Source organism: Mirounga leonina, unplaced genomic scaffold (genome assembly GCF_011800145.1).
Source record: "Mirounga leonina isolate KUSES-001 unplaced genomic scaffold, KU_Mleo_1.0 Mir_176, whole genome shotgun sequence".
NCBI classification, from domain to species: Eukaryota; Metazoa; Chordata; class Mammalia; order Carnivora; family Phocidae; genus Mirounga; species Mirounga leonina.
In genome coordinates, this window is record NW_023270454.1 from 21733185 (window position 1) to 21759211 (window position 26027).

General features: G+C 43.3%; 1 protein-coding gene across 5 annotated transcripts in view; it reads left to right on the forward strand.

Moving 5' to 3' along the window:
• Positions 1 to 468: 468 nt before the first annotated feature.
• Positions 469 to 26027, forward strand: part of TMEM192 (transmembrane protein 192) — a 29925-nt gene continuing 4366 nt past the window's right edge. For 2 of the 5 annotated variants that reach the window (XR_004682400.1, XM_035022769.1), the window contains exons 1-4: positions 473 to 629; positions 7720 to 7866; positions 16218 to 16482; positions 20890 to 21024. Coding sequence is in view for 4 of the 5 variants with exons in the window: in XM_035022769.1 (XP_034878660.1) it covers positions 603 to 629; positions 7720 to 7866; positions 16218 to 16482; positions 20890 to 21024 (574 nt within the window). In the remaining variant the exon portion in view is untranslated. Of the gene's footprint in view, positions 630 to 7719; positions 7867 to 16217; positions 16483 to 20889; positions 21025 to 26027 lie in introns of all 5 variants that reach the window. The other 3 variants (XM_035022770.1, XM_035022771.1, XM_035022772.1) reach the window with 3 other exon arrangements.

Consider the following 26027-nt stretch of genomic DNA (forward strand, 5'->3'; position numbering starts at 1 on the left):
TACATTAAAAAGAAACAAAAGCCCTAAAAATTCCGAACTACTTCATTTTCCATTAGCGCAACCTGTAAATACGTCATGTAAATTAGAATCTTTATTCTGTTCGGCGTATCACTCTACTGGTGGAGTTTCGAGTTATAAATGGCAGCGCTAGGATTCTATAGCTGGTTCTACTTATGCATGGAGCCGTGCTTGCAAACAAAAACTAAGGAAGACCGGAAAAAGTTAATGTTTTAAAAAGAAGCAAGTGGCGGCAAAAATAGTTAAAATTCTTGGATTCGGAACGCAACATTTAACGCCCAAGTCTCTGGCCAATAGCAGACCTGAGCGGAGATTGCTGGAATCCCCGGAAACCAGGAGGCGGGTGCAGTCCTTGCGGCCCACGGACCGGGTTTCAGGGCGGGACACGCCCCCACACCTAGGCCAATCGGGAGTGAGGAGGCGGGGTTCGGGGCCAGCCGGAGGCGGGGCGGGAGCAGGAGGAGTGTGTCTCAAGTGGGGGAGGCTAAGTCCTGGAAGGTGGCAGTTTTCCTGGGCCGGCTGCGCGGGGAGCAGGTGGAAAGGCCCGCCTGGCCGGCCGGGGCTTCGGCCTCAGGCTCCGGGAAATGGCTTCGAGGGGCAGGATGGAGGACGTGAGTGCGCGGAAGTGGAGGGAGGCTGGCCCCGGAACCCCTTTCTTCCCTTGCTGGGCGCGCGGGGCGGAGACTGCCGCGGGAAGCCACCCTTAACCGGTGCGGCCGCGGCCGGAGGCGGCGCTTCCTGCGCGGGGCTGCCCAGGGGCGCGGGGTCCTGGGACAAGATACCCAGCAGGCGGTGGGGTCCGCGGCGCGCCGGCTCTGGGCTTATTTTCCCGGGTGGAGGCCCGGGGGGCTGTTGGGCGGTGGGTGCGCGGATGCGGGGGTCCCTGGCGGGCGCCCAGCTCCCGTGCGGCGCGCGTCTTTGATCCCGGAACTGGAGCTTCACGTGATGCGCGTCTGGCCTGACAGCCCTCCCTCGGGGCGCTTCTCTGAGCCGGGCCGCTTGGCTCCGCTCGCACGTCCGGGGGCGCAGGGGGCCAGTCTCCCTCGTCGTGGCTTTCGAGGGCTCCGGATCCCGAGCAGCTGCGACCTGCAGACCGGCCGCCGGCGTCCCACGGGCGGACCTGTCGCTATCATTGCCTAGAAACCCGCATTGGAGAAAAACAGTGTCGTGATACTTTGAATGCAAGCGTGATAGGCATGGAAGGAGTTTTAGATCGCCTTACTTAATGGATCCAAACCAGATTGCTAAAAACAAAACAAAAACAGAGGCCTAGTTTACAACCTATATAGTACAGAGTGAAATCTTTGCTTAAGCATATTAAAACATTTTTAGGGGAAACGTGTAATTGTGCCCAGAATTAACTGGTTTGCCTCATTGACAGGTAATAAAATTTACCCTTGAGAAATGCAAGTTGATAGTTAACGTTAAAGCACTAATTTGGATTAATACATTAATAGGAATATTACTGTGATCCTGTCACTGAATTAGGGGCATCAGGCAAGACACATTAACAGTCCCAGCCCTGCAAGACCTTAGATTTTGGCGTAAGTAGCAACCCCAGTTAAAGTATCTTAACTAAGAACCAGACAATTTCTAATGATAAGACTAAAACTTTCCATTTTTTTTCAGTTGAGAAAATGGAAAACTACCTGTAAGACATGAAAGTAGATTTGACATTCATATACATTTGAAGAAAAAAAATCATTGTTTCTGAATTTTTAAGGGTGAAATTCATGAGCTGAAATGTATGGGGAAAAATCTGAGGAAAATGAGAAGCTCTTAGAAAAATGTGTGCAGTAAATGCTTCTTGGTTGATGCTAAGTTGCCCCAGGTTCTTGAATCTGTAGCTTTTACCTTTAGGATGAGTACAATTCTAGAAATCTGTTCCACCAAACAATTGGAGATTAGTGTTTCACCAACAGTTACATACCTAAATCACTTTAGATCCGAGCAAGTTGCCTGTATTGGGTACTTTGTGGATATGATTTCTACCATTCAGTAAAAACCTAAACATATGGTGTATGCCGTAGACCTAGGTGCTTAAAAGAGCTAACAGAGGCAAAGGCTTTCAGTTAGAGTTCATTGTTTGCAAGCTGTGAAACCAACTCTAGCTGATTTAAGGAAGAAAGGAATTTCTTTGAAATGATACAGGGTGGATGAACACCTACACCTCTGAAAGGAGAACAAACAAGGGCGGCTCAAGGGATCTAAGTGACAGGGGTCCTTTCAGAGTCTGCCCTGGAATGGTCTCCCTTTGGTTTGTTACTCACAGAAAGAATTGAATTGTCCAGCCCACTGAGGTTCCACGAGAGGCCAGAGGTTCCACCTTGTCAGAGGAGGGTGAAAAGTATTGAAGGATGTTCCCATTGAGACTTAATGCAGAGGTAGACAGTGAGTCTCCAGAGGAGATGGATTTATTGTCACAAAAGAAGAGGAAAGAGATCCATGTGGGCAAAACTACGGATATCTTGTACAGGTTTGATGTAGTTATTAACAGTGTAAGTGAAGAAATTATTTGGATTCAGGAGTTGTCTTTTACCTTTCACATGGAGATGGTGAGTTGCCATCTGAGAGTGATGAGGCATTGTTTGTATGGTTATACTACCATTTCCTATGGAATATACTGGACAGTGTATTTGATACAGCCACCAAATACACTGTATTTACTGAACATCTAATAAGTGACATAGAGAAGAAACCATATTACAGTCTCCAACCCCTTCAGTGTAGTCAGGAGAAATAAGAGGTATGTACATTAAAAAGGAAAAAAACAAGATAGCATAAGAAATATTCCAAATTAGGGGTGCCTTGGTGGCTCAGTGGGTTAAGCGTCTGTCTTCGGCTCAGGTCATGGTCCCAGGGTCCTGGGATCGAGCCCCACATGGAGCTCCCTGCTCAGCGGGGAGTCTGTTCCTCCCTCTCCCTCTGCCCCTCCACCCCTGCACATGCTCTATTGGTCACTCTTGCTCACTCTTGCTTGCTCTCTCAAGTAAATAAATAAAATCTTAAAAAAAAAAAACTATTCCAAATTAATATTATGAGCAGTACATTTTATAGCAGTTTTAAAGTAGAAAGAAAATAGTTGGCAGGACAAGTTGGTTTTTTTTTTGGTTTTGGTTTTGGTTTTTAGAGAGGGTGGGGGGGAGAGAGAGAATCTTAAGCTGGCTCCACACCCAGCACAGAGAGGACTGGGGCTTCATCTCAACCCTGAGATCGTGACCTGAGGCAAAATCAAGAGTCTGACGCTTAACCTACTGAATCACCCAGTCGCCCCGGCAGGACAAGTTTTATAGAGAACTTAAGTCTTGTGTGGATTCTGAAAAATATAAGAAGGATATTTGTGGGGCACTCCAGAAAGGTCATTTAGGCTAGGGGAGGGGTGCATGAAAAGGAGGTAAATGGGAGACAAATTGACAGTAGTCTTACAGTTAAGGTTTCAAGGCCAGCTTTGTTTAGATTCTCAGGCCCCACAAGAAGTTGGGCGGTCTTTCATTCACTCCACACACACATTGAGCACCTACTCTGTGTTAGGTGCTAAAGGTATAAGGAATATACAGAACAGTCTCTGCCCTTGTGAAGCACACTCTTCCAACCACTTTGTTACCTTGTGGTTAGTATTGGAGGTTGTAAGAGAGACACGTGTGAGAGTGCGGTAGGGACTTCTGTTCCTAGCCGGCACCGTGTAGCAGGGACTGGATTCATCCTTCTGCCTGAAGTAACCAAAAACTACATACAGTATATGAAACAACACTTTCTGAGCTGTTGAACATCGGGCAGTGAAGGACAGTGCTTTCCGAGAGCAGGGAGACAGTCAGATGGTTGCCCCCCCCTGCTGACCACCCTGAGAGAGTCTGTGGGCTGTGACAGGAAAGGATGCCCCGCCAGAGGTCAGCAGGCTCCCTGATTTGAGGAGATGGAGCTGAGAGTCTGGGGAGACTGAGGCAACTGGAGTTCACATGGCAGTACCTGGAGAGGAGAGAGGCACAGAGGGAGAAGTGAAAATGTGCAGAGTCCCCCCTCGGAGTCAGCAGAGTCCTGCTTGGTCCGACCGGGCCTGTGAGGATGTTGCCCATAGCCTGGAAAGGAACCACCTGAAATGATTAGAAGAGGCAGTACTTAGTGCTCACACAGGGCTGGGCATAGTGCCTAGTCCACCAGCCCGACTGGAAACTCCATAATTCACAGGGTACGAGGTGCTCACAGAAGTCTTACCTTCATAGTGGGGGAGAAATTAGCCTTAGGCTAAACATGGCTGTGGTCCCACCTAATAATAAGTCTTAAAAGCAAGACCAAAAAGATCACACTGTTTCCAAGTAACTTAACTGCATTCCAGAAAAAAAGCTCAAGAATATTTATAAGAATGCAAAACTGTCCAGCACCCAAAGAGATAAATCAGGAAGTCTTGCATCCAATCCAAAATTATCAGGCATTGATGATTATGTGACATGGTAAAGGTGTGTATCAAATTAACTCATGGTGCACTTTAAACTCACACAAAGCTATATGTCGACTATCTTTTTTTTTCTTATGTTATGTTAATCACCATGCATTACATTATTAGTTGTTTTTTTTTTTAAGATTTTATTTATTCATTCGAGACACAGAGATACAGAGAGAGAGAGAGCACGAGCAGGGGGAGAGGCAGAGGGAGAAGCAGGCTCCCCGCTGAGCCAGGAGCCGGACGTGGGGCTCGATCCCAGGACCCCAGGATCATGACCTGAGCTGAAGGCAGACGCTTAACCATCTGAGCCACCCAGGCGCCCCGGTTTGTTTGTTTTTTTTTTTTTAAAGATTTATTTATTTATTTATTTATTTATTTATTTATTTATTTATTTGACAGAGACAGCGAGAGAGGGAACACAAGCAGGGGGAGTGGGAGAGGGAGAAGCAGGCTTCCCGCTGAGCAGGGAGCCCGATGCGGGGCTCGATCCCAGGACCCTGGGATCATGACCTGAGCCGAAGGCAGACGCTTAACGACTGAGCCACCCAGGCGCCCCCGTCGACTGTATCTCAATGAAGTTGAAAAAAATTATCAAGCATGCAGAAGGCAGGAAAGTATGACATAAAAGTCAGTTGAAACTGATTCAGAAATGACACGCTAGAAATAGCAGACAGGAACATTAAAAAATTACAACCACTTTCTGTATGTTCCAAAGGGTAAAAAGACATACGGGAGATATAAAATAGACCCAAGTCAAACTTGGGGACATGAAAAGTGCAGTGTTGGATGCAAAGGGCAGTAGGAACAGTGTTGAGGCATCAGAGAAGCCAGTGTTTTTGCTAAGACAAGCATCGACACGTGGGCAGAAGGAAGTAAGGCACAGGGACTGAAAGAGTTTTGTGAGAGACGGGCGCATCAGCAGTCAGCATCAGGAAGAAGAGAGAACGAGAGGCAGGTCCCAAAACGTAGCTTGGGAATGGATTGTAAAACAGAGCGCCAGACTAAGAATTTGAACTTTGTCCCGAGGCTAATGGGGAGGGACTCAAGTTTGGGGGGAGAGAAACGTGAATGTTCATGTTAGAAGGCATCCGACTGCAGCAAGAGGTTGCTAAGATCTGGAGACTGTGGAGGGGAGAGGCCATGAGAAGTGATGGGGCCTGGGCTGAAGAGTGAGAACAGAGAGGCAGGAACAGATCTAGGAGTCAGAGTGGTAAGGCATTTTATGTGGGGAGCAAGGGAAGACAAGTGTTCGAGACAATAGGGCTAAAACTTACTGACTGCCATGTCTGTACCAGGCAGTGTTCTGGCACTTTTATGAATAGTAACTTATTTAATCTTCCCACTAAAGCTATGAAACGGGTGCTATTAGAACTGTTTCCTGAGATGCCGAAAAAGGCATGGAGATGAAGTAACTTGCTCACCGCTAGGAAGCAGGAGAACTTGTGTCTGAACCCAGGCAGTTTGCCCTAGGAGCTTGCCTGTAACCACAGTACTTATGCCTTTCTGTCTAGTCAGAGCTGATTCTCCCCACAGCTCCTGATAATCTCTCCTGATTAGCCCAGGTCTTTGATGAAACCCTAACTGAGTTAGGAACACTGCCGAGATAGGTCTGGAACCGTCATTCGTTCATCATCTGTTCCCTGGGTGCCAACCCTGAGTCACTATTGGGTGCTAGGAGTGCAAAGACAAATAAGTGATGGGGAGTTTGTGAGTCTCATGAAATCTACTGGGGAGGATAGGTAAGAAATAAGACCATCACAGGATAGTATGATAGTATGAGCACCAAATGTGTGGGAAGGCCTGGAGGTGTGGCATGATCCAGATGCTTGGATGCCCAGGGAGGCTACCTGTGGGAACTGCCCCCGCGGGGCCTGGAAGGATGCACAGATGGTAGCCAAGGGAAGCGCCGTGGAGACTGGGACATCTGCTGCCTGAGAGAGAGCTAGAGGCAGAGGAGTCTTGACAAGAACAGAAATAATCAGAATCCGACCGTAAGTTACGGCAAACTAAACAGGAAGCTATATGTAGGCATTGAATGAAAAAAAAAATTGTAGAGCAGCCTGAAAGCCTGAGTTTGGAGACTGAGAAGGCCGCCCCAGATCTGAGTTAGGCTCCAGATTATTATTTTTTATCTTTGTAATCTGGTGCCCAGAAACCATCCCTATACCATTTGTCTCACTCTGCCCCTTCCAAAGAAGCTTTATCCTCTCTTTCCAAATGCTATTCTCAGGCTTCCCTTTTTCTGATGAAATCTTTATTTCCATATTATTTTTGTCCAGTTAGCTCACTTACAATATTATTTCATCCTGTATGCCTTTATCCATAGTCTCCCCAATGAAAATGTAATCTTTTGGATTACATTTTGTATTTTTTTATCTTCTAGTACCTTATATATAATAGTTTTCAGCAAGGGTCTGAGATTAAGAGATGGTTATACGTACCAGAGACCTGATAGTACTGTTCCTGTCGAGACAATACCTTTAAATAAGACAAACGGAATTTTTAGGTTTCAGCTCAACCCCATCAGCTAGTCAGGGACTTTGCAACTGGTTGTTTTCATTGAGAACCTGTATCTATAAAGTCTCCTTGAGGATCTATCAGGGTGTTCTGTTTCCTTCTCTAAAACATTTCTGTCATAACTGAAAGTTTAATAAAGCCTCCACCAACTTTCCAAACATCAAGATGTAGTTTAAGAATTGCAACCATATGTAATTATTTCATCAATAATCTAATGTTAGATAAATCAAATCTAAGTTTTGAGAACTTAAAGAAAAAATTGTTTGCTTTAACCTCATTATATATTACCTCATTTGAAGATAACTGAAGTAAGATTTCCTCTACCCATTTTAATACTTGTTTTCACCAGTTTGTATACAGTAGTTACCTAGAAGTTTATGATATTTTTTTTTTAAAGATTTTATTTATTTATTTGAGAGAGAGAGAATGAGAGACAGAGAGCACGAGAGGAAAGAGGGCAGAGGGGGAAGCAGACCCCCCGCTGAGCAGGGAGCCCGATGTGGGACTCGATCCCGGGACTCCAGGATCATGACCTGAGCCGAAGGCAGTCGCTTAACCAACTGAGCCACCCAGGCGCCCTAGAAGTTTATGATATTTTTAAATTGGCTTTAGGTAGGGAGTGTATTTTTCTTGCCTCTAACTTGTGTAATGGTACTTAATGCTTTAGAATTTAATAGATTTGTCTTAGAAACACAATCTAGAAAGTGGTGATTATAGTTTGCTTCTGTTTTTCTGTACCTCAGGGTTCTTTGGATCTCACCCAAAGTATTGAAGATGACCCCCTTCTGGACACCCAGCATCTCCCACATCATTCATTACATGCCCAGTTTAGACCCAGATTCCATCCTCTTCCTACAGTCATCATAGCAAATCTTCTCTTATTAATACATGTAAGTTGGCTGGGACAAAGTAATCCGTACAGAGGTAATATTCTTAAAAATATATATAAGCTCTGCAGAGGGCAGTTTGGCCACATCTATCAACATTTAAAATGTGCATACTTTTTTACTTATCTCTCTACGTCAAAGAATTTACTGTCGATATATTTGCACACATGTAAGGATATTGTATTTTTTTTTTTTTAAGATTTTATTTATTTATTTGACAGAGAGACATCAAGAGAGGGAACACAAGCAGGGGGAGTGGGAGAGGGAGAAGCAGGTCTCCCGTTGAGCAGGGAGCCTGATGCGGGGCTCGATCCCAGGACCCTGGGATCATGACCTGAGCCAAAGGCAGACACTTAGCCGACTGAGCCACCCAGGCACCCCAAGGATATTGTTGATAATAGTAATGTCTGTAATTTTTTTTTAATTTTTTTTTTTAAGATTGTTTTTTATTTATTTGCGAGAGAGAGAATGAGAGACAGAGAGCATGAGAGGGAGGAGGGTCAGAGGGAGAAACAGACTCCCTGCTGAGCAGGGAGCCTGATGTGGGACTCGATCCCGGGACTCCAGGATCATGACCTGAGCCGAAGGCAGTCGCTTAACCAACTGAGCCACCCAGGCGCCCCTGTAATTTTTTTTTTTTAAGATTTTATTTTTATTATTTATTTGACAGAGAGACACAGCGAGAGAGGGAACACAAGCAGGGGGAGTGGGAAAGGGAGAAGCAGGCTCCCCACAGAGCAGGGAGCCCGATGTGGGACTCGATCCCAGGACCCCGGGATCATGACCTGAGCCGAAGGCAGTCGCTTAACCGACTGAGCCACCCAGGCGCCCTGTTGTCTGTAATATTAAGATATTGCAACGACCACTATTCAGAGGACACTGATGTCCCATCCATATGAAGGAATGCTCTGCACCTGTTGAAAATGAAACAGGGTGGATATGTATCTATTGATTTAGACCAGTCTTCACACTTACATTGTTGAGTGTTCACAAATACAGGTATACATTCAGGATTGCGCAGAATGTTCCTATTTGCACATTTTAAAAGATGATTGCAGGGTGGCTGGGTGGCTCAGTTGGTTAAGTGTCTGAGATGTCTAAAGGGCATCTCACACTTAAAATATCCAAAAAGAGAATTCTTAATTTTCTATCCTCCATGGATTTCCTCCATATTATTGACTAGAAAGACTCCTTTCAGTCTGTTTTTAAGGCCAATAAACTCCCCCCCACCGCTCGTGCTTGCTCTCTCTCTCTCAAACAGATAAAATTTAAAAAAAATAATAAAAGATAATTGAGAGGGCTGGTGTACATGTATATTCCTGTATATAAACAGAAAATTTCTAGACGCATTCACAAGTTCCTTTTAATACTAGTTCCCACTGAGGTAGAGGACTGAGGGCCTCAGTAGAAGGCACAGCTGATAGATTTTTAGTATTTGCCTTTTGTACTATTTGAGGTGTTTTTTTTTTTTTGCCATATACATGTATTACTTTTTCAGTTACTAAAACAAAAAAAGATGTAGATAAATCTTTGTATGTTGACACAGAAATTTATCAATTTATCTACACAGGAAATAATGTCAAGCAGAGAAATCAAGTTGCAGCAGAACAATACTTATTGTTGCACCATATTTTAAACTATGATAAAATTATAAATATCTGGAGACTTTTTTTTTGAGAGAGAGCATGAGTGGGGACGGGGGGCAGCGGAAGAGGGAGAGAGAGAGAGTCCTAAGCAGGCTCCAGCCTCAGTGTGTAGCCCGACACAGGGCTTGATCCCACGACACTGAGACCATGACCTGAGCTGAAATCAAGAGTCAGATGCTCAACCGACTGAGCCACCCAGGCTCCCCAAATGTCTGGGGATTTTTAAAAACACATGTGTTGCAACTAGTAGATAAATCAGTCCTAGAGATAAATGATAGTGACTACAGTCAACCATATTGTATGTATTATAAACTTCAGTGTTGCCAAGAAATTAGATATCTTAATTGTTCTTACCACAAAAAGGAAGCTGTAATTATGTGAAGTGATAGAGGTGTTAGCTAATGCTGGGAAGGTAATTATATTGCAATATATAAATGTATCAAATCAACAAGTTGTAGGAGCCTCTGGCTGACTCAGTTGGAGAAGGGTGTGACTCTTGATCTCAGGGTGGTGGGTTTGAGCCCCACATTGGGTGTAGAGATTACTAAAATAAGATAAAAAGTTAACAACAACAAAAAACACAAACAAAAAGCCAAGTTGTACTCCTTAAACTTACACAATGTTATAGGTCAGTTATAGCAATAAAAATAAATAAGTCAATAAATTCAACATCACATACAAAAAGAAACCCCTAAATGGAAAAACAAACAAAAAACCTATCTGTGTGAATGGTCTTGGTGTAGGCTTATTGATGGCTCTGCAGCTAGTCTGTTAGTCATCTCCATTTTGGTTATTGAGATCTGAAGCACTAGGGGATGTAGTTATTCTTTGCTACAATGTGAAAAACCAAGAGCGCATATGCTTAGCAATCCCACATGTTCATGAGGAGAATAAATGTGGTTCATTGACTCGTTCAGCAGCTGCTCCAGTAACACACACTGTATAGACTTGAATTCAGAACTGAATACCCTGAGGAGAGAGGTGCATCCTGTTTCCGTGTGTAGTTGTAGTAAGTGTGGCGTGGTTCCACCATGGCTTCCCGATCCCCAGATTATCAGCTGAAGAGGTGGCCTCCTGGTCCCTGGATTATGGCCTGTTTTTCTTCTTACTTTTTTTTTAATAACATTTCTTTAATTTGTGTAACATACTCTGTATGTATTTATACCCCCCGCATACACACAAACATACACACATATGACTTTGAAAAACCTTTTTATATTAAATTGCCTGCCTACGATACTATGGGATCGATTGCCCTAATTTTAGGACTAAGAAAATCTTGTGTTAAAAAACAAGAAAAAGGGATGCCTGGGTGACTCAGTCGGTTAAGCAGCTGCCTTTGGCTCAGGTCATGATCTCAGGGTCCTGGGATCGAGTCCCGCATCGGGGTCCCTGCTCAGTGGGGGGAGCTTGCTTCTCCCTCTCCCTCTGCTTGTGCTCTCTCTGTCAAATAAATAAAAATTTTAAAGATAAATAAATAAATAATATATATATATTTCTTAAGAAAAAAGAAAAAAGAAAAATACCAGCATTACCCTGATACCCAAACCAGATAAAGACACCACAACAAAGAACTACAGGCCAATATCTCTAATGAACATAGATGCAAAAATCCTCAACAAAATACTAGCAAACCAAATCCAACAATACATTTAAAAAATCCTTCACCAGGGCACCTGGGTGGCTCAGTCGTTAAGCGTCTGCCTTCGGCTCAGGTCATGATCCCAGGGTCCTGGGATTGAGCCCCGCATCAGGCTCCCTGCTCGGCGGGAAGCCCACTTCTCCCTCTCCCACTCCCCCTGCTTGTGTTCCCTCTCTCACTGTGTCTCTCTGTCAAATAAATAAATAAAATCTTAAAAAAAAAAAAACTTCACCACGATCAAGTGGGATTCATTCCTGGGTTGCAGAGGTGGTTCAATACTCCTAAATCAATCAACATGATACATCACATTAATTTTTAAAAAAAGAATAAGAACCATATAATCATTTCAATAGATCAGAAAAAACATTTGACAGAGTACAATATTGATTCGTGATTAAAAAAACCCTCAACAAAATAGGCCTAGAAGAAACATACCTCAACATAATAAAGGCCATCTGAAAAACCCACAGTTAACATCATCCTAAATGGGAAAAACCTGAGGTTTTCTTTACGGCCAAGAACAAGATAAGGATGTCCACTCTCACCACTTTTATTCAACATAGTACTGGAAGTCCTAGCCTCAGCAATCAGACAACAAAAAGAAAGAAGAGGCATCCAAATCAGCAAGGAAGAAGTAAAACTTTCACTATTTGCACATGACATGATACTCTATGTAGAAAACCTGAAAAACTCCACCAAAAAACGCTAGAACTAATAAATGAATTCGATAGGATACAAAATCAATGTGCAGAAATCTGTTGCATTTCTATACACCAATTATGAAGCAGCAGAAAGAAATCAAGGAATCAATGCCATTTACAATTGCACCAAAACCCATAAGATACCTAGGACTAAACCTAACCAAAGAGGTGAAAGACCTATACTCTGAAAACTATAAAACACTGATGAAAAATTGGAAGATGACATAAAGAAATGGAAAGGCATTCCATGCTCATGGATTGGAAGAACAAATACTGTTAAAGTGTCTATACTACCCAAAGCAAACTACACATTTAATGCAATCCCTATCAAAATACCAACAGCATTTTTCACAGAGCTGGAACAAATAATCGTAAAATTTGTCTGGAACCACAGAAGACCCTGAATAGCCAGAGCAATCTTGAAAAAGCAAAGCAAAGCAGGAGGCATCACAATACCGGACTTCAAGCTCTATTACAAAGCTGTAGTGAACAAGACAGTATGGTACTGGGACAAAAATAGACACAGAGATCAGTGGAACAGAATAGAAAACCCAGAAATGAACCCGCAATTATATGGTCAATTAATCTTCGACAAAGCAGGAAAGAATATTGAATGGGAAAAAGACAGTCTCTTCAACAAATGTGTTGGGAAAACTGGACAGCAACATACAAAAGAATGAAACTGCGTCATTCTCTTTCACCATACACAAAAATAAACTCAAAATGGATGAAAGACCTAAATGTGAGACCTGAAACCATAAAACTCTGAAGAGAGCACAGGCAGTAATTTCTCTGCCATCGGCCATAGCAACTTTTTTCTAGATAAGTCTTCTGAGGCAAGAGAAACAGAAGTTAAACTATTGAGACTACATCAAAATAAAACACTTATGCACAGCAAAAGAAACAACAAAACTAAAAGGCAACCTACAGAATGGGAGAAGATATTTGCCAGTGACATACCTGATAAAGGGTTAGTATCCAAAATACATAAAGAACTTAGAAAACTCAACACCCCCCAAAAAAAATCCAATTAAAAAAATGGGCAGGAAGACATGAACAGACATTTCTCCAAAGAAAACATCCAGATGACCAACAGACACGTGAAAATTTGCCTCACATCACTTATCAGGGAAATACAAGTCGGAACTACAGTGACCTGTCACCTCACACCTATCAGAATGGCTAAAATCAGTAACACAGGAAACAACAGCTGTTGGCGAGGATGTGGAGAAAAAGGAACCCACCTACACTGTTGGTAGGAATGCAAACTGGTGTAGCCATTGTGGAAAACAGTATGGAGGTTCCTCAAAAAGTTAAAAATAGAACTACCCTATGGTCCAGCAATTGCACTACTGGGTATTTACCCAAAGAATACAAAAACACTAATTCAAAGGGATACATGTACCCTGATGTTTTGTTTTGTTTTTTTAAAGATTTTATTTATTTATTCATTAGAGACAGAGAGAGAGGGGCAGAGGGAGAAGCAGGCTCCCAAGGAGCAGGGAGCCCGATGCGGGACCCGATCCCAGGACCCCGAGATCATGACCCGAGCCGAAGGCAGACGCTCAACCATCTGAGCCACCCAGGCACCCTACCCTGATGTTTATTGCAGCATTATTTATAATAACCAAATTATGAAAACAGCCTAAGTGTCCGTCAGTTGTTAAATGGATAAAAAAGAGAATATTTTATGGCTGGGAATATGACCCAGCCATAAAAAAGAATGAAATCTTGTCATTTGCAACAACATGGATGGAGCTAGAGAGTATTATGCTAAGCAAAATAGAGAAGGACAAATGCCAATGTGATTTCACGCATGTGGAATTTAAGCAAGAAAACAAATGAGCAAAGGGGAAAAAAGAGAGACAAACCAAGAAAGAGACTTAATTATAGAGAACAAACTGATGGTTCCCGGGGAGGGGGCAGGGATGCGTGAACTAGGTGAGGGGGATTAAGGAGTGCACTTGTGATGAGCACCAGGTGGTGTATGGAATTGTTGAATTACTATATTGTACACCTGAAACTAATATTACCTTATATGTTAACTGAAATTTAAGTAAAAACTTAAAAAAACAAAAATATCTGTATGCTACTTTATATAAAATGGATCAGTTTGGTTCAATGTACAGTGTTTTCCAGGATAAGGAATTTGTTGACCTTTCAAATTTTCCTTTATGCTAATAGGCATCTTGAGTTGCCATAGCAAATATGACTGCTCTTGGCAAATTGCTTAGACAAATCACATATATTTTAAATAGATTTATTATATGCTAGGATTGCCTGCTATTGAATGTTTTGTGATGAATACTAATGCTATATTTTTCTTTATTTGATTTTTTAAATTACAAAATAACTTCCTTATTGTTACAAGTAAAACATTACCAAAGTGTACAAAGATAAAATCGTATCTTCCCTTTTCTCTGCTTCAGCCCTTCTCCCCAAGTTAATAAATGGGTGTATCTCAGTGCCTTTCATTCAATTCTTACAAATATATACAAGAAGAGGGGCACCTGGTGACTCAGTCAGTTAAGTGACCATCTGTTGATTTCAGCTCAGGTCTTTTTTTTTTTTTTTAAGATTTTATTTATTTATTTGAGAGAGAGAGACTGAGAGAGAGAGCACATGAGAGGGGGGAGGGTTGGGAGGGTCAGAGGGAGAAGCAGACTCCCTGCCGAGCAGGGAGCCCGATGCGGGACTCGATCCAGGGACTCCAGGATCATGACCTGAGCCGAAGGCAGTCGCTTAACCAACTGAGCCACCCAGGCGCCCATCAGCTCAGGTCTTGATCTCAGGGTCCTGTGTGCTGGGCATATATTATACCTTTATATATATCATACATATATTTTGTATACATATATATGCATACATATATATGTATATATACACAAAAAGATTAGTACATATATAAAAGGATTTCCCCCATTTCCTCCCCCATCCCCCAGTGGGATAATCTGTATTTATTATTCTGCAGAGGTGTTTCTCGTACTTCAGCATGCGACAGACTCCCTGGCAGGCTTATTAAACTAGATAGCTCGGTGACACCCCCAGAGATTTTTGATTCTGCTGGTTTGGGGTGGGATCTGAGAATTTGCCTTTCTAACTAGTTCCCTTGTGATGCTGATTGTGCTGGTCTGTAAACCACACTTTGAACTACTACTCTACAACTTCTTTTAATCTTAACATACAGACATCCATCCAAATTACAGGGAGATTTAGTTAATTTTTTTATAGCCAAATAATATTCTGTTGTACAAGTAGATCTATCTTTTTTTAAAAAAAAAATTTTTTTTTAAGATTTTATTTATTTGACAGAGGGAGACAGGGAGAGAGGGAACACAAGCAGGGGGAGTGGGAGAGGGAGACGCAGGCTTCCTGCGGAGCAGGGAACCCAACGTGGGGCTCGATCCCAGGACCCTGGGACCATGACCGGAGCCGAAGGCAGACGCTTAACGACTGAGCCACCCAGGTGCCCCACAAGTAGATGTATCGTAATTTATTCAGGCATTCTGCTATGAATGAACACATATCCTTGGGGCAATTTTCAGTTTTTTGCAAATATAGAGAATCCTGCAGTAAATATTCATATCCATAGAACCTTCTATACTGGTGCTTTTACTTCTGATGGGTAGAGTCCTTAAGACAGGATTACTGAGTCAAGATGCTTCCAAATTCTTTTTCCACATCTCTTTCCAGACCAGTAGCAATATATGAGAATGTCTGTTTGCCTGTATTATGGCACCAGTCTTTTAATTTTTTGTCAATCCAACTGGATAGTTATTTTTGTTCTCTTAAAACTGAAACTAGAGGGCGCCTGGGTGGCTCAGTCGTTAAGCGTCTGCCTTCGGCTCAGGTCATGATCCCAGGGTCCTGGGATCAAGTCCCACATCGGGCTCCCTGTTCAGCGGGAAGCCTGTTTCTCCCTCTCCACTCCCCCTGCTTGTGTTCTTGCTCTCGCTATCTCTCTCTCTGTCAAATAAATAAATAAAATCTTAAAAAAAAAAAAAAAACTGAAACTAGAAATAAAGTTTTTTAAACCGTGATTTTTATTAGTTACCTCTGAAGCACTAAATTAACTGTATTTACTCTTCAATAAAAGAAGTGGGCAAGAAATTGTTTAACATTAAGTACTCATCTCTGTTAGATGGGATTTAGGGTGACTTTTCTTATTTGTGATTTGTTTCCAAATTTTCTGCAAATTTTTCTCCAAATTTTCTGTTTAAAACGTTTGTAAAATGGCAAAAAAAGTTGTTTTTAGATTCATTTATAATAGCAAAAGTCATAGGTATGAGTATGTGCTGGGATGGTGATCATCATTTTTTAATTCCAAATACTGAATATTAATCCTACTGCTTTCCTTTCCGCCAGGTTGTATTTGTCATTTTAGCATTTTTAACAGGTGTACTTTGCTCTTACCCTAATCCAATTGAGGACAAGTGCCCAGGGAACTATATCAACCCATTGAAAGTGCAGACCGTCATAATCCTTGGAAAAGTTATTTTGTGGATTCTGCATTTCCTTCTCGAACGCTACATCCAGTACCACCACAGCAAAGTCAGAAACCGAGGCTATAACACGATCTACCTATCCACAAGGCATCTTAAAGGACTTGCACTGATGATACACTCAACCGGTGAGTCTGGCTCAGCTTGTCTGTGGCTAGCTGGCGTGGCAGAAATGCCAGCAGAAAGAAAATGTGAGGTTTGACTTTATAATCAAATACATTCTCTCATGTTTGTCAGAGTGATGTGTGTTGTGGCCACTGAAATTTGGATCACCTTAATGGCTTGAAGGGACAGTATCGTAGCCAATGAGGTTTCCCCGAGGTGCACTGATTGCTAATTGAAAACTTTTCCCAATAATATAGTCTTAATTTTCTTTTTTTTTTAAAGATTTTATTTATTTGAGAGAGAGAGAGAGAACACAGCAGGGCATGGGAAGATGGAGAGGGAGAAGCAGTCTCCCCGCTGAGCAGGGAGCCTAATGCGGGCCTTGATCCCAGGACCCTGGGATCATGACCTGAGCCAAAGGCAGACGCTTAACTGACTGAGCCACCCAGGCGCCCCAATATAGTCTTAATATTCCTTTGACATCTGTGTTTGTTATCATAGGGGAGGGGAAAAAAATGTCCATCTACCCTTCTAGGTAGATTTGTGGCTGAGACTGCACTGTAATAAAAGCTTAACGAGAAAAATAAACAGAAGTTTAGTAACATGCATACCTCCTGTGTACTTGGGAGAGACCCAAGAAAACTGAGTAACTCTCCAGATGGGCCACGCCACCACCTTAAATACCATCTCTAGCCCAAGAGACCAGAGATGTGGTGAGGCGGTTGGAGGAGTTAAGGGAGGTTACCAGCAAAGCTCTGTAAACAACGGTGAGATTGTTATGCAGATTTAAGTCTGTGCCTTCTCTGTGGATAATTGTTTCTAGAAATTTACAATCTTCCTTCTCTTCCTGGACAGAGAGGAGGACACGCCTGTAATTTTCCCTTGTAACTGTCTCTTACAAAAGGGTAAATGCTACTCAGCTTTCAGAGCTCCACCTGTGTCCGCTGTTTCTTAAAAATAATCAGCTTAAAATAATCCTCATGCCTAGAAAGTGTATTTTAGGGTTTTTTTCTGCCCCCCATCATTGTGAACCTGTTGTCCACGTATCTGCTTGTGTGTAATGTAGACCCCCCGCTTTGGTAGGAGCCATCTTAATCCTCTCAAGACGATACAAATGCTGTTGCTATTTGATACTTGGAGGATAAGAGGAAGGAATTGCTTTACTTTAAATGAAGTTCAGGGTTTTTCTTTCAGTGAGAGACTGTGATATAATAAAATGCATTATCCAAAATGGAAAACTTGAAAAACACTTTATGAAGGCAAGGTCAGAAAGTCCGTACAGGACTTAGCTGCATTAGTACCCACTTTGTTTATTGTTGCAAACATTTTATTTTTAATTTTTTTTAAGAGAATAGCAGTTCAGATTTTCAAGTTTTTTTTTTTTAAAGATTTATTTATTTGAGAGAGCGAGAATGAGAGAGAGAGAGAGAGTACATGAGATGGGGGAGGGTTAGAGGGAGAAGCAGGCTCCTCGCCGAGCAGGGAGCCGGATGCGGGACTCGATCCCGGGACTCCAGGATCATGACCTGAGCCGAAGGCAGTCGCTCAACCAACTGAGCCACCCAGGCGCCCTGTTGCAAACATTTTAAAGGCTGAATGGAATTAAATTGAACTTCTTTAGGTATTTTTGCCTTGGTGTTCAAAGTTCCTACCTTTTTAAAAGACCCTCTTTTTCAGTTTGAGTCCGGAATAAGTACTTTTAGACATTTTGAAACCAGATTTGAAATTAATTTTTTTCCCAAAAAAACACCTTTACAGAATTTAAAGGGCAAGCTGCGAGTTCATCCGCTCAGTGATGTTCTCAATGGAAGCTGCAGGGCCCCGCGATAACAGAGAAGCATTTTATAGAGATGGCTGATGTTGACTCTTCACGAAAGGGGGGACATTTTTACTGCTCCCTGAGGAAGACCTTGGCTTGTATGTTCAGCAGCTGTTGTGTAGTACTTGCTTTTGGCCAGGAGATGTCACTATAACCTTTCCTCCCACCCACAAAGATAAAAGCCAAAACCCTTTTTTTTTTTTTTTTAAGATTTTATTTATTTATTTGACAGAGAGACACCGCGAGAGAGGGAACACAAGCAGTGGGAGTGGGAGAGGGAGGAGCAGGCTTCCCGCCGAGCAGGGAGCCTGATGTGGGACTCGATCCCAGGACCCTGGGATCATGACCTGAGCCGAAGGCAGACGCTTAACGACTGAGCCACCCAGGCGCCCCAACCAAAACACATTTTTAACTTAAAGACCTTATATGCATTATGACCAAAATAATGTTCAGTCTCTCAAGTGAGCGGTCTGGAAATTGTTTTTTTTTTTTTTTTTTTTAATTTTATTTGTATATTTGACAGAGAGAGAGACACACAGCGAGAGAGGGAACACAAGCAGGGGGGAGTGGGAGAGGGAGAAGCAGGCCTCCCGCCAAGCAGGGAGCCCCATGCAGGGCTCAATCTCAGGACCCTGGGATCACGACCTGAGCCGAAGGCAGACGCTCAACGACTAAGCCACCCAGATGCCCCTGGAAATAGTATTTTTGAGGCCCACCAAGGGATTGTCTGATCTTTACCTTTCCGCTCACTTTGAAATTTTTTTTTTTTAATATTTTATTTATTTATTTGACAGAGAGAGAGAGCGAAAGCAGGAACACAAGCAGGGGGAGTGGGAGAGGGAGAAGCAGGCTCCTGGCCGAGCAGGGGGCCCAATGCGGGGCTCCATCCCAGGACTCTGGGATCATGACCTGAGCTGAAGGCAGACACTTAACGACTGAGCCACCCCAGCGCCCTCACTTTGAAATTCTTGCTAACATATGACACTTAATGTTTCTAAGCAATTGGACCCTTATTTTAATCACAGATGGCATCACTTTTATGTTGCTTATATAAGGACCCAGAAAACCAAAGAGATTGGGGCAGGTATTAACCTTGTTTCTATTTTCTTTTAAGTATTTTTTTCTTATATGAAGAATAAAAAGGTAAATCCATGAAGACATAGAACGTCCAGCTAATCAGATGAGTGTAACCATTGTTTCAATGGCAGGTGATAGTATTGTCAGATAGTGATTAGCTTTAGCCTGACATCTTCTCTGTATAAAATTGGGGAAATAGTATTTCTCACACAAACTCTGTTGTAGGAAGAAGTGAACTAACAGTGCCTAGTAGGTATTCAATAAATGGTAGGTATCATCAGCATTATTATAATAATTTTGGTTTCAGGGCACCTGGGTGGCTCAGTCGGTTAAGCATCTGCCTTCAGCCCAGGTCATGATCCCAGGGTCCTGGGATCGAGCCCCACATTGGGCTCCTTGCTCAGCGGGGAGCCTGCTTCTCCCTCTGCCTGCCATTCCCCAACTTGTGCTCTTTCTCTCTCTCTCTGACAAATAAATACATAAAATCTTTACATAATAATAATTTTTGCTTCGTGTAATCTTTCACAATCCCAGGCACACCGCCATATAGCCCTTCCTCCAAGCAGGTCCCTGTGGCAGACTCAGTCATACCCTACACGATGGCAAGACCCAGCCTCTTTGCTCCAGAATTTTATTTTTCTTCTATGCTGTATTTTTCAAAATAAAAGTACAGAACAAGGCTAATGGTCTTCAAAACCAAATAATAGATATGCTAAGTGTGTGTGGGGGGGGACAGTTCATATTTATCAAATAGTTGCCAAGCACCATTCTAAGTAATTTTCACATATTAACTCATTTATTCCTCACAAGAGCACTGTGAGGAAGGTACTGCCATTCCCATTTTTCAGACAAGTTGAGGAGCAGAGGTGTCAGGTCATTTGTCCACAGTCAGCAGCGTGTCCCAGATGTCCACCCACGCGGTCCCCATAACTGCAACATTCTTGACCTCCGTGCAGTTCTCTGTTGTTACCTTATGTGACCAGAATGGGCCATGAGGGTCCTCAAGTGCCTCTGGATTCTGAAGAACTGGGATAATGCAAATTTCTAAAAACTGCATCCCTATTTGTTTATTTATTTGAGAGAGAGAGAGAGCAGGGGGAGGAGCAGAGGGAGAAGGACAAGCAGACTCCATGCTAAGCGTGAAGCCCGACAAGGGGCTCGATCCCATGACCCTGAGATCATGACCTGAGCCAAAATCAAGAGTCCAACGCTTAACCGACTGAGCCGCCCAGGAGCCCCTGCATCCCTTTTTAAATGCACATGGGACTCCACACAGTGCCATTGTTAATCATTTTATAGAGCAAAAAATCATTTCTTAGTTTTTAAGAAAATCCAGATTCTTACGTAATTGTATTTTGGAGGCATCATTAACTCTTTGACGTGTTGGGGTTTTTCCCTCAAGAGAGCAGCAGTTTGGGCTTTTTACTTTAGCTTTCTTCGCTGCTCAGTAGAGAAGGGCCTGGGTGCGCGCCTGCCCCTGCCGTGTGGGCCCCCACGGGCCTCTGCTAACCCCGCGCTTCTTTCTCCTCCTCAGGCAGCACAGCTCTCCTCCTCGTGCTGTGCGTGCAGCACTCCTTCCCGGAGCCCAGCAGGTTGTATCTTGACCTCATCCTGGCCATCCTGGCCCTGGAACTCATCTGTTCCCTGACATGTCTGCTCGTTTACACAGGTGAGAATTACAACGAGACTGTTGGGCTAAAGACCTCTGACTGCTTGTTTCATCCCTGATAATGGGAAGCGTGGCCATTATCTTCATGGCAAGGCTTCTCTAGCAGCTGCGAGCCTGTTTACCTTTCATTACTGACCACATCCAGACTTCCTCAGTTTCAAACCAACAGCAAGATACCAGTGAGTGATGCTCCTAAATTTGTGTCATCAACTAATTTTTGTCAAGTCAAGTGATACCTTATCATTAAAAAAAAAAAAATTAAAAAGGCCCACAAACATCTGCTTCTTCAAAGGCAACTGAGATGTAAGTCTGGCATTTAAATTTGAAATGACGAGGGGTGCCTGGGTGGCTCAGTTGGTTAAGCGACTGCCTTCGGCTCAGGTCATGATCCTGGAGTCCCTGGATAGAGTCCCATATCTGGCTCCCTGCTCGGTGGGGAGTCTGCTTCTCCCTCTGACCCTCCCCCCTCTCATGTGCTCTCTCTCTCGTTCTCTCTGTCTCAAATAAATAAATAAATAAATTTTTTTAAAAAATCTTTAAATTTGAAATGACGAAATACAAAATAAGTAAATAAATAAATAATGCATGTGAAACTGCATTTATCCCGGACTTGCTTTAGGGTAAACCATTTATGAACTCATTTTCTTTCTTTTTTTTTTTTTAAAGATTTTATTTATTTATTCATGACAGAGAGAGAGAGAGAGAGGCAGAGGGAGAAGCAGGCTCCCCGCAGAGCAGGGAGCCCGATGCGGGACTCGATCCCGGGACCCTGGGATCATGACCTGAGCCGAAGGCAGACGCTTAACCATCTGAGCCACCCAGGCGCCCCTATGAACTCATTTTCTAAATTTAGAGCTGTCTGAGGGTTGGTCTGTTTGTCTGTCTCTCTGTCTCTCTCTCTCAGAACTCTCATTGGTAAAATTAAAGTAAGCTTTACTTTAGAGGGGCACCTGGGTGGCTCAGTTGCTTAAGTGGCTCATTTTTGAATTCGGGTCAGGTCATGATCTCAGGATCCTGGGATCGAGCCCCACATCAGGCTCTGTGCTCAGCGGGGAGTCTGCTTGAGGAATCTCTCTCTCCCTCTAAAATAAACAATCTTTTCAAAAAATAAAGTAAGCTTTAGGGGCGCCTGGGTGGCTCAGATGGTTAAGCGTCTGCCTTCAGCTCGGGTCCTGATCCCAGAGTCCTAGGATCGAGCCCCGCATCAGGCTCCTGGCTCGGCGGGAGGCCTGCTTCTCCCTCTCCCTCTGCCTCTCCCCCTGCTCATGCTCGCTCTCTCTCTCTCTCTCTCTCTCTGTATCTCTGTGTCTCAAGTGAATAAATAAAATCTTAAAAAAAAAATAAAAGTAAACTTTAGATATGTTAACATGAAAAATAGATGGAAGGATACTTTTAACAGAAAAAAATTCAAGCCCTGGAAAAATCTAGATTTCATTCCTGTTGCAATATTGACATGCAGTAAAACCTGTCCAAAATAGTAGCTTATTTTCTGGCACTGCATAACAGTTATTTTGTGACAATAAAATATCTCGTGTATCCATTTTGAAAGATGTCATTTCTTTTTGTTATGAAGGACAAAGTCACATGGGTCTCAGCTTATGTTTCATTTTACTGATTTTTTTTTTTTCTGTGCATCTCCTTAGGCCTACAGAAGAGTGTTTAGAATATGAACGGGGCGACTAGTTTGTAAATGTGAATGTCACATTATTGATTGATCTTTGTAAATTTTTCTATAGTTATCAGCTAACGATGAGCCAAATTATGGAGAGGATTACATTTTGTACCTCACTTTAAAAAAATAAATGTGTATCACCCACTTAACTTCCTAGAAAAGAATGAGACTAGTTTTAAAGTAAGGTTAATTTTTCGGTATATAAGAAACAGCTTGCTGTTTCCATAAAGTGATCCATATGACAAATGAATATTGAATTAACCTTGTTGATTGAGATCAGTTCCAATCTACAACATGTCTGTCAAATGCTGTAAATGAGGTCATAGTTGAGATCCAAATATAGAATTCACTTAGCCTGTTATTTTAGTACTCTACAACTTTCATTTACTACAAGGGGTGCAAGCCTTCTTGTAGTATTTTCTGTAATACCTATAGAATGCTCTGTGACATAGAAGGAGGTGACAATATTCCAAAGATCATGTGAATGTCATCATGTAAATAAGGGGAAATTAATACTGTTAAAATGTAGTCCAAGATTTATTTCTCTAGGACTTACTGTACTTTTTAAAGGATTTGCTGTAGCATTTATAATTAATTATAAATAAGACAGCTTGGGGCACCTGGGTGGCTCAGTCGTTAAGCGGCTGCCTTCGGCTCAGGTCATGATCCCAGGATCCTGGGATCGAGTCCCACATCGGGCTCCCTGCTCGACGGGGAACCTGCTTCTCCCTCCCCCAGTCCCCCTGTTTATGTTCCCTCTCTCGCTGTGTCTCTCTGTCAAATAAATAAAATCTTAAAAAAAAAAAAAATCATATGTGGAGCCTGGCAGTTCCACAAAAGGAGAAACAGAGTGTCACGTGACTCCGCGTTTATATCCAAGACATCGCCACAGAAACATGTACACGATTGTTCAAGGAAGCGCTGTTTATAAAAGCCCAAAGAGAAACCATCTAATTGATGTCAGGATAAACTGATGAAGAGATAAACAAAATGTGTTTGATCGATACAATAGAATATTTTTCAGTCCTAAAAAGGAATGAATACATGGACTGATGTACTGATATGTGCTACAATGTGGATGAGCCTTGAAACGTTATCCTAAGTGGAAGCAGCCATTACGGACAGTCTATTGTATGAGTCCGTGGATACGAAATGCCCAGAACAGGCACAAGTATAGAGAGAGGAAATAGATTAGCGGTTGCCTAGAGCTGGGGTTGGGGGCAGGAGGCAAATGAAGAATGACTGCTAATGGATACCAGGTTCCTTTCTGGGGTGATGAACATGTTCTAAAATCGACTGTGGAGGTGGTTGCACAATTTGAAATACTGAACCATTGAATTGTATACTTCAAACGGGTGAATGCATGATACGTGAATTATATCTGAAAAGTTGTTATAAAAAGGGAAAGAATGGCATGTGGAGCTTTTAAAAAATGTGGTGCCGGAGTCTAACCCGTTTCCCCTCCCCCTCATTCATGAGGCCTGGCGCATACAGTTCTCGTGTTCAGTCCCAGTTGACAGTCCCGGCCTCCAACCCTGGCTTTCTCCCCCCTTGTAGCCATCTCTGGTGGAAACTGACTACTCATTCCAGCCCCGTCCCAGAGTTATTATTCAGGCAGGGCAAAGCCCCAGCCCAGTTAACGATTATCCAGAGGTGCGAATTGTCCTGGCCTGTTGTCACCCCTGAGAGGTGGGGAACGGCGGCCTTCACTGTGTCTGTTCTCTGCCTCCTTGCCACGCCAGCCCCCCCCCTCAAATTGCAGTCATCTGCTGTGGCCGCCACAGTGCAGTACCTGGACTGGGTGACTAAAACCACACAGATTCATTTTCTCACAGTTCTGGAGGCTGCCAGTCCAAGGTCAAGGTGTGGTCAAGCTTGGTTTCTCTGGAGGCCTCTCTTCTCGAGCTGCCTTCTGGCTCTGTCTTCACACGGCCTTGTGCTCTGTGCAAGCACATCCTGGTGTCTCTTTTGTCAGATCAGGGCCCCACCCTTAGTACTTCATTTAATGCTGATTACCTCACCGAAGGCCCTATCCCCAAAGACAGTCACATCAGGGATGAGGCTTCAACATGTCAATTTTCGGGGAACAGAGTTCAGTCCATAACATCGCTTATCCCCACAAACGGCCAAGTTCATCGGTGGCCTTCAAACTGCCACATCCCCTGGGTCCTCTCCATGTCTTCACGTTTCTGGCAGTGAACACCGACTGCTCTTTCCCGGTTCTCCTCCTTCCTCTCTGGAGATTCATTTCCATTCCCTTTTAACAGATTTTTCCCCACCTCTTTAATACTGGCAGGTTTCAGCGTTCCCACGTCCTTTTTCTCTACATACTAAAAGTTACCCATCTACACACTAGGGGGCAGCCCTCAGATGAACAGAGCCACCCAAACCTTTATCGTCACCTGCTTGGTGATCATTTCCATCCAGGCGTTGCAGTGTAGCAAGACAGAGGGACCTGGACATCCTTCTCTTCTTCCAAACCTTCCCCCATCCTGTCCCTCCTCCCCTAGCTCAGCTAACAGTGCCAGCCCGCAGCTCTTGCTCAATCTGACCTTTTTGTCGTCCTGGATTTCCTTCCACCTTACTCTCCCTCCCTCAGTTATCAGTCCTGTTCAGTCTGCCTGCCTCCCACATCTGTCTCCTCTCCTCTGTCATTCCACTGCCTCGATCAGACGCCCCTCACATCCTGCGTGGATGATTCCAGCAGGCACGTTACTGGTCTCCCTTCCTCTGTCCTCTTAATTCGTATTCCTTTCTCCTGCCAGTGTAATTGTATTCAGAGATAACTGATCATTAACAACTTCCCTGTTCAGAGTTTTCTTAAAGGCCTAGGGAAGAAAATCTGAAATCTTGGTGTGGCATAAAAGGCTCTCCATGAGCTGGCCCTACTCAGCCCTGCCCTTCAGGGATGATGGTGAGCTAGTGACTCCCATTTACCCTCAGGACAAAATCTAAATGCCTTGACATGGCAACACCAGTCACTCACGTCTTCCCTGCCTACCTTTCCACCCCCTCATACACACAGACACACACGCACGCACCCACACCACTCCTCAAGGTCCTAAGTATTTGTTCAGGCTCTTCCTGTACCTAAAACATCCTTCTTCTCTCTTCCCCTAGTTTGTGCGATTAATTCTCGTGTTTCCCTCAAGGCTGGACTCACGCCCTACCATCCCCCTTCTCCATGGTTTTCCCTCCCATCCCACTCCTGCTTAGTTAAGGGGCTGCTTTCCAGGGCTGTCACAGCTCCTTGTGCAAGCTTTGATTTTGGTTCTTTTCATATTGTCTTGGAATGTAGAGTTATCATCTGTATTTTTCCCTGGACCAGTAG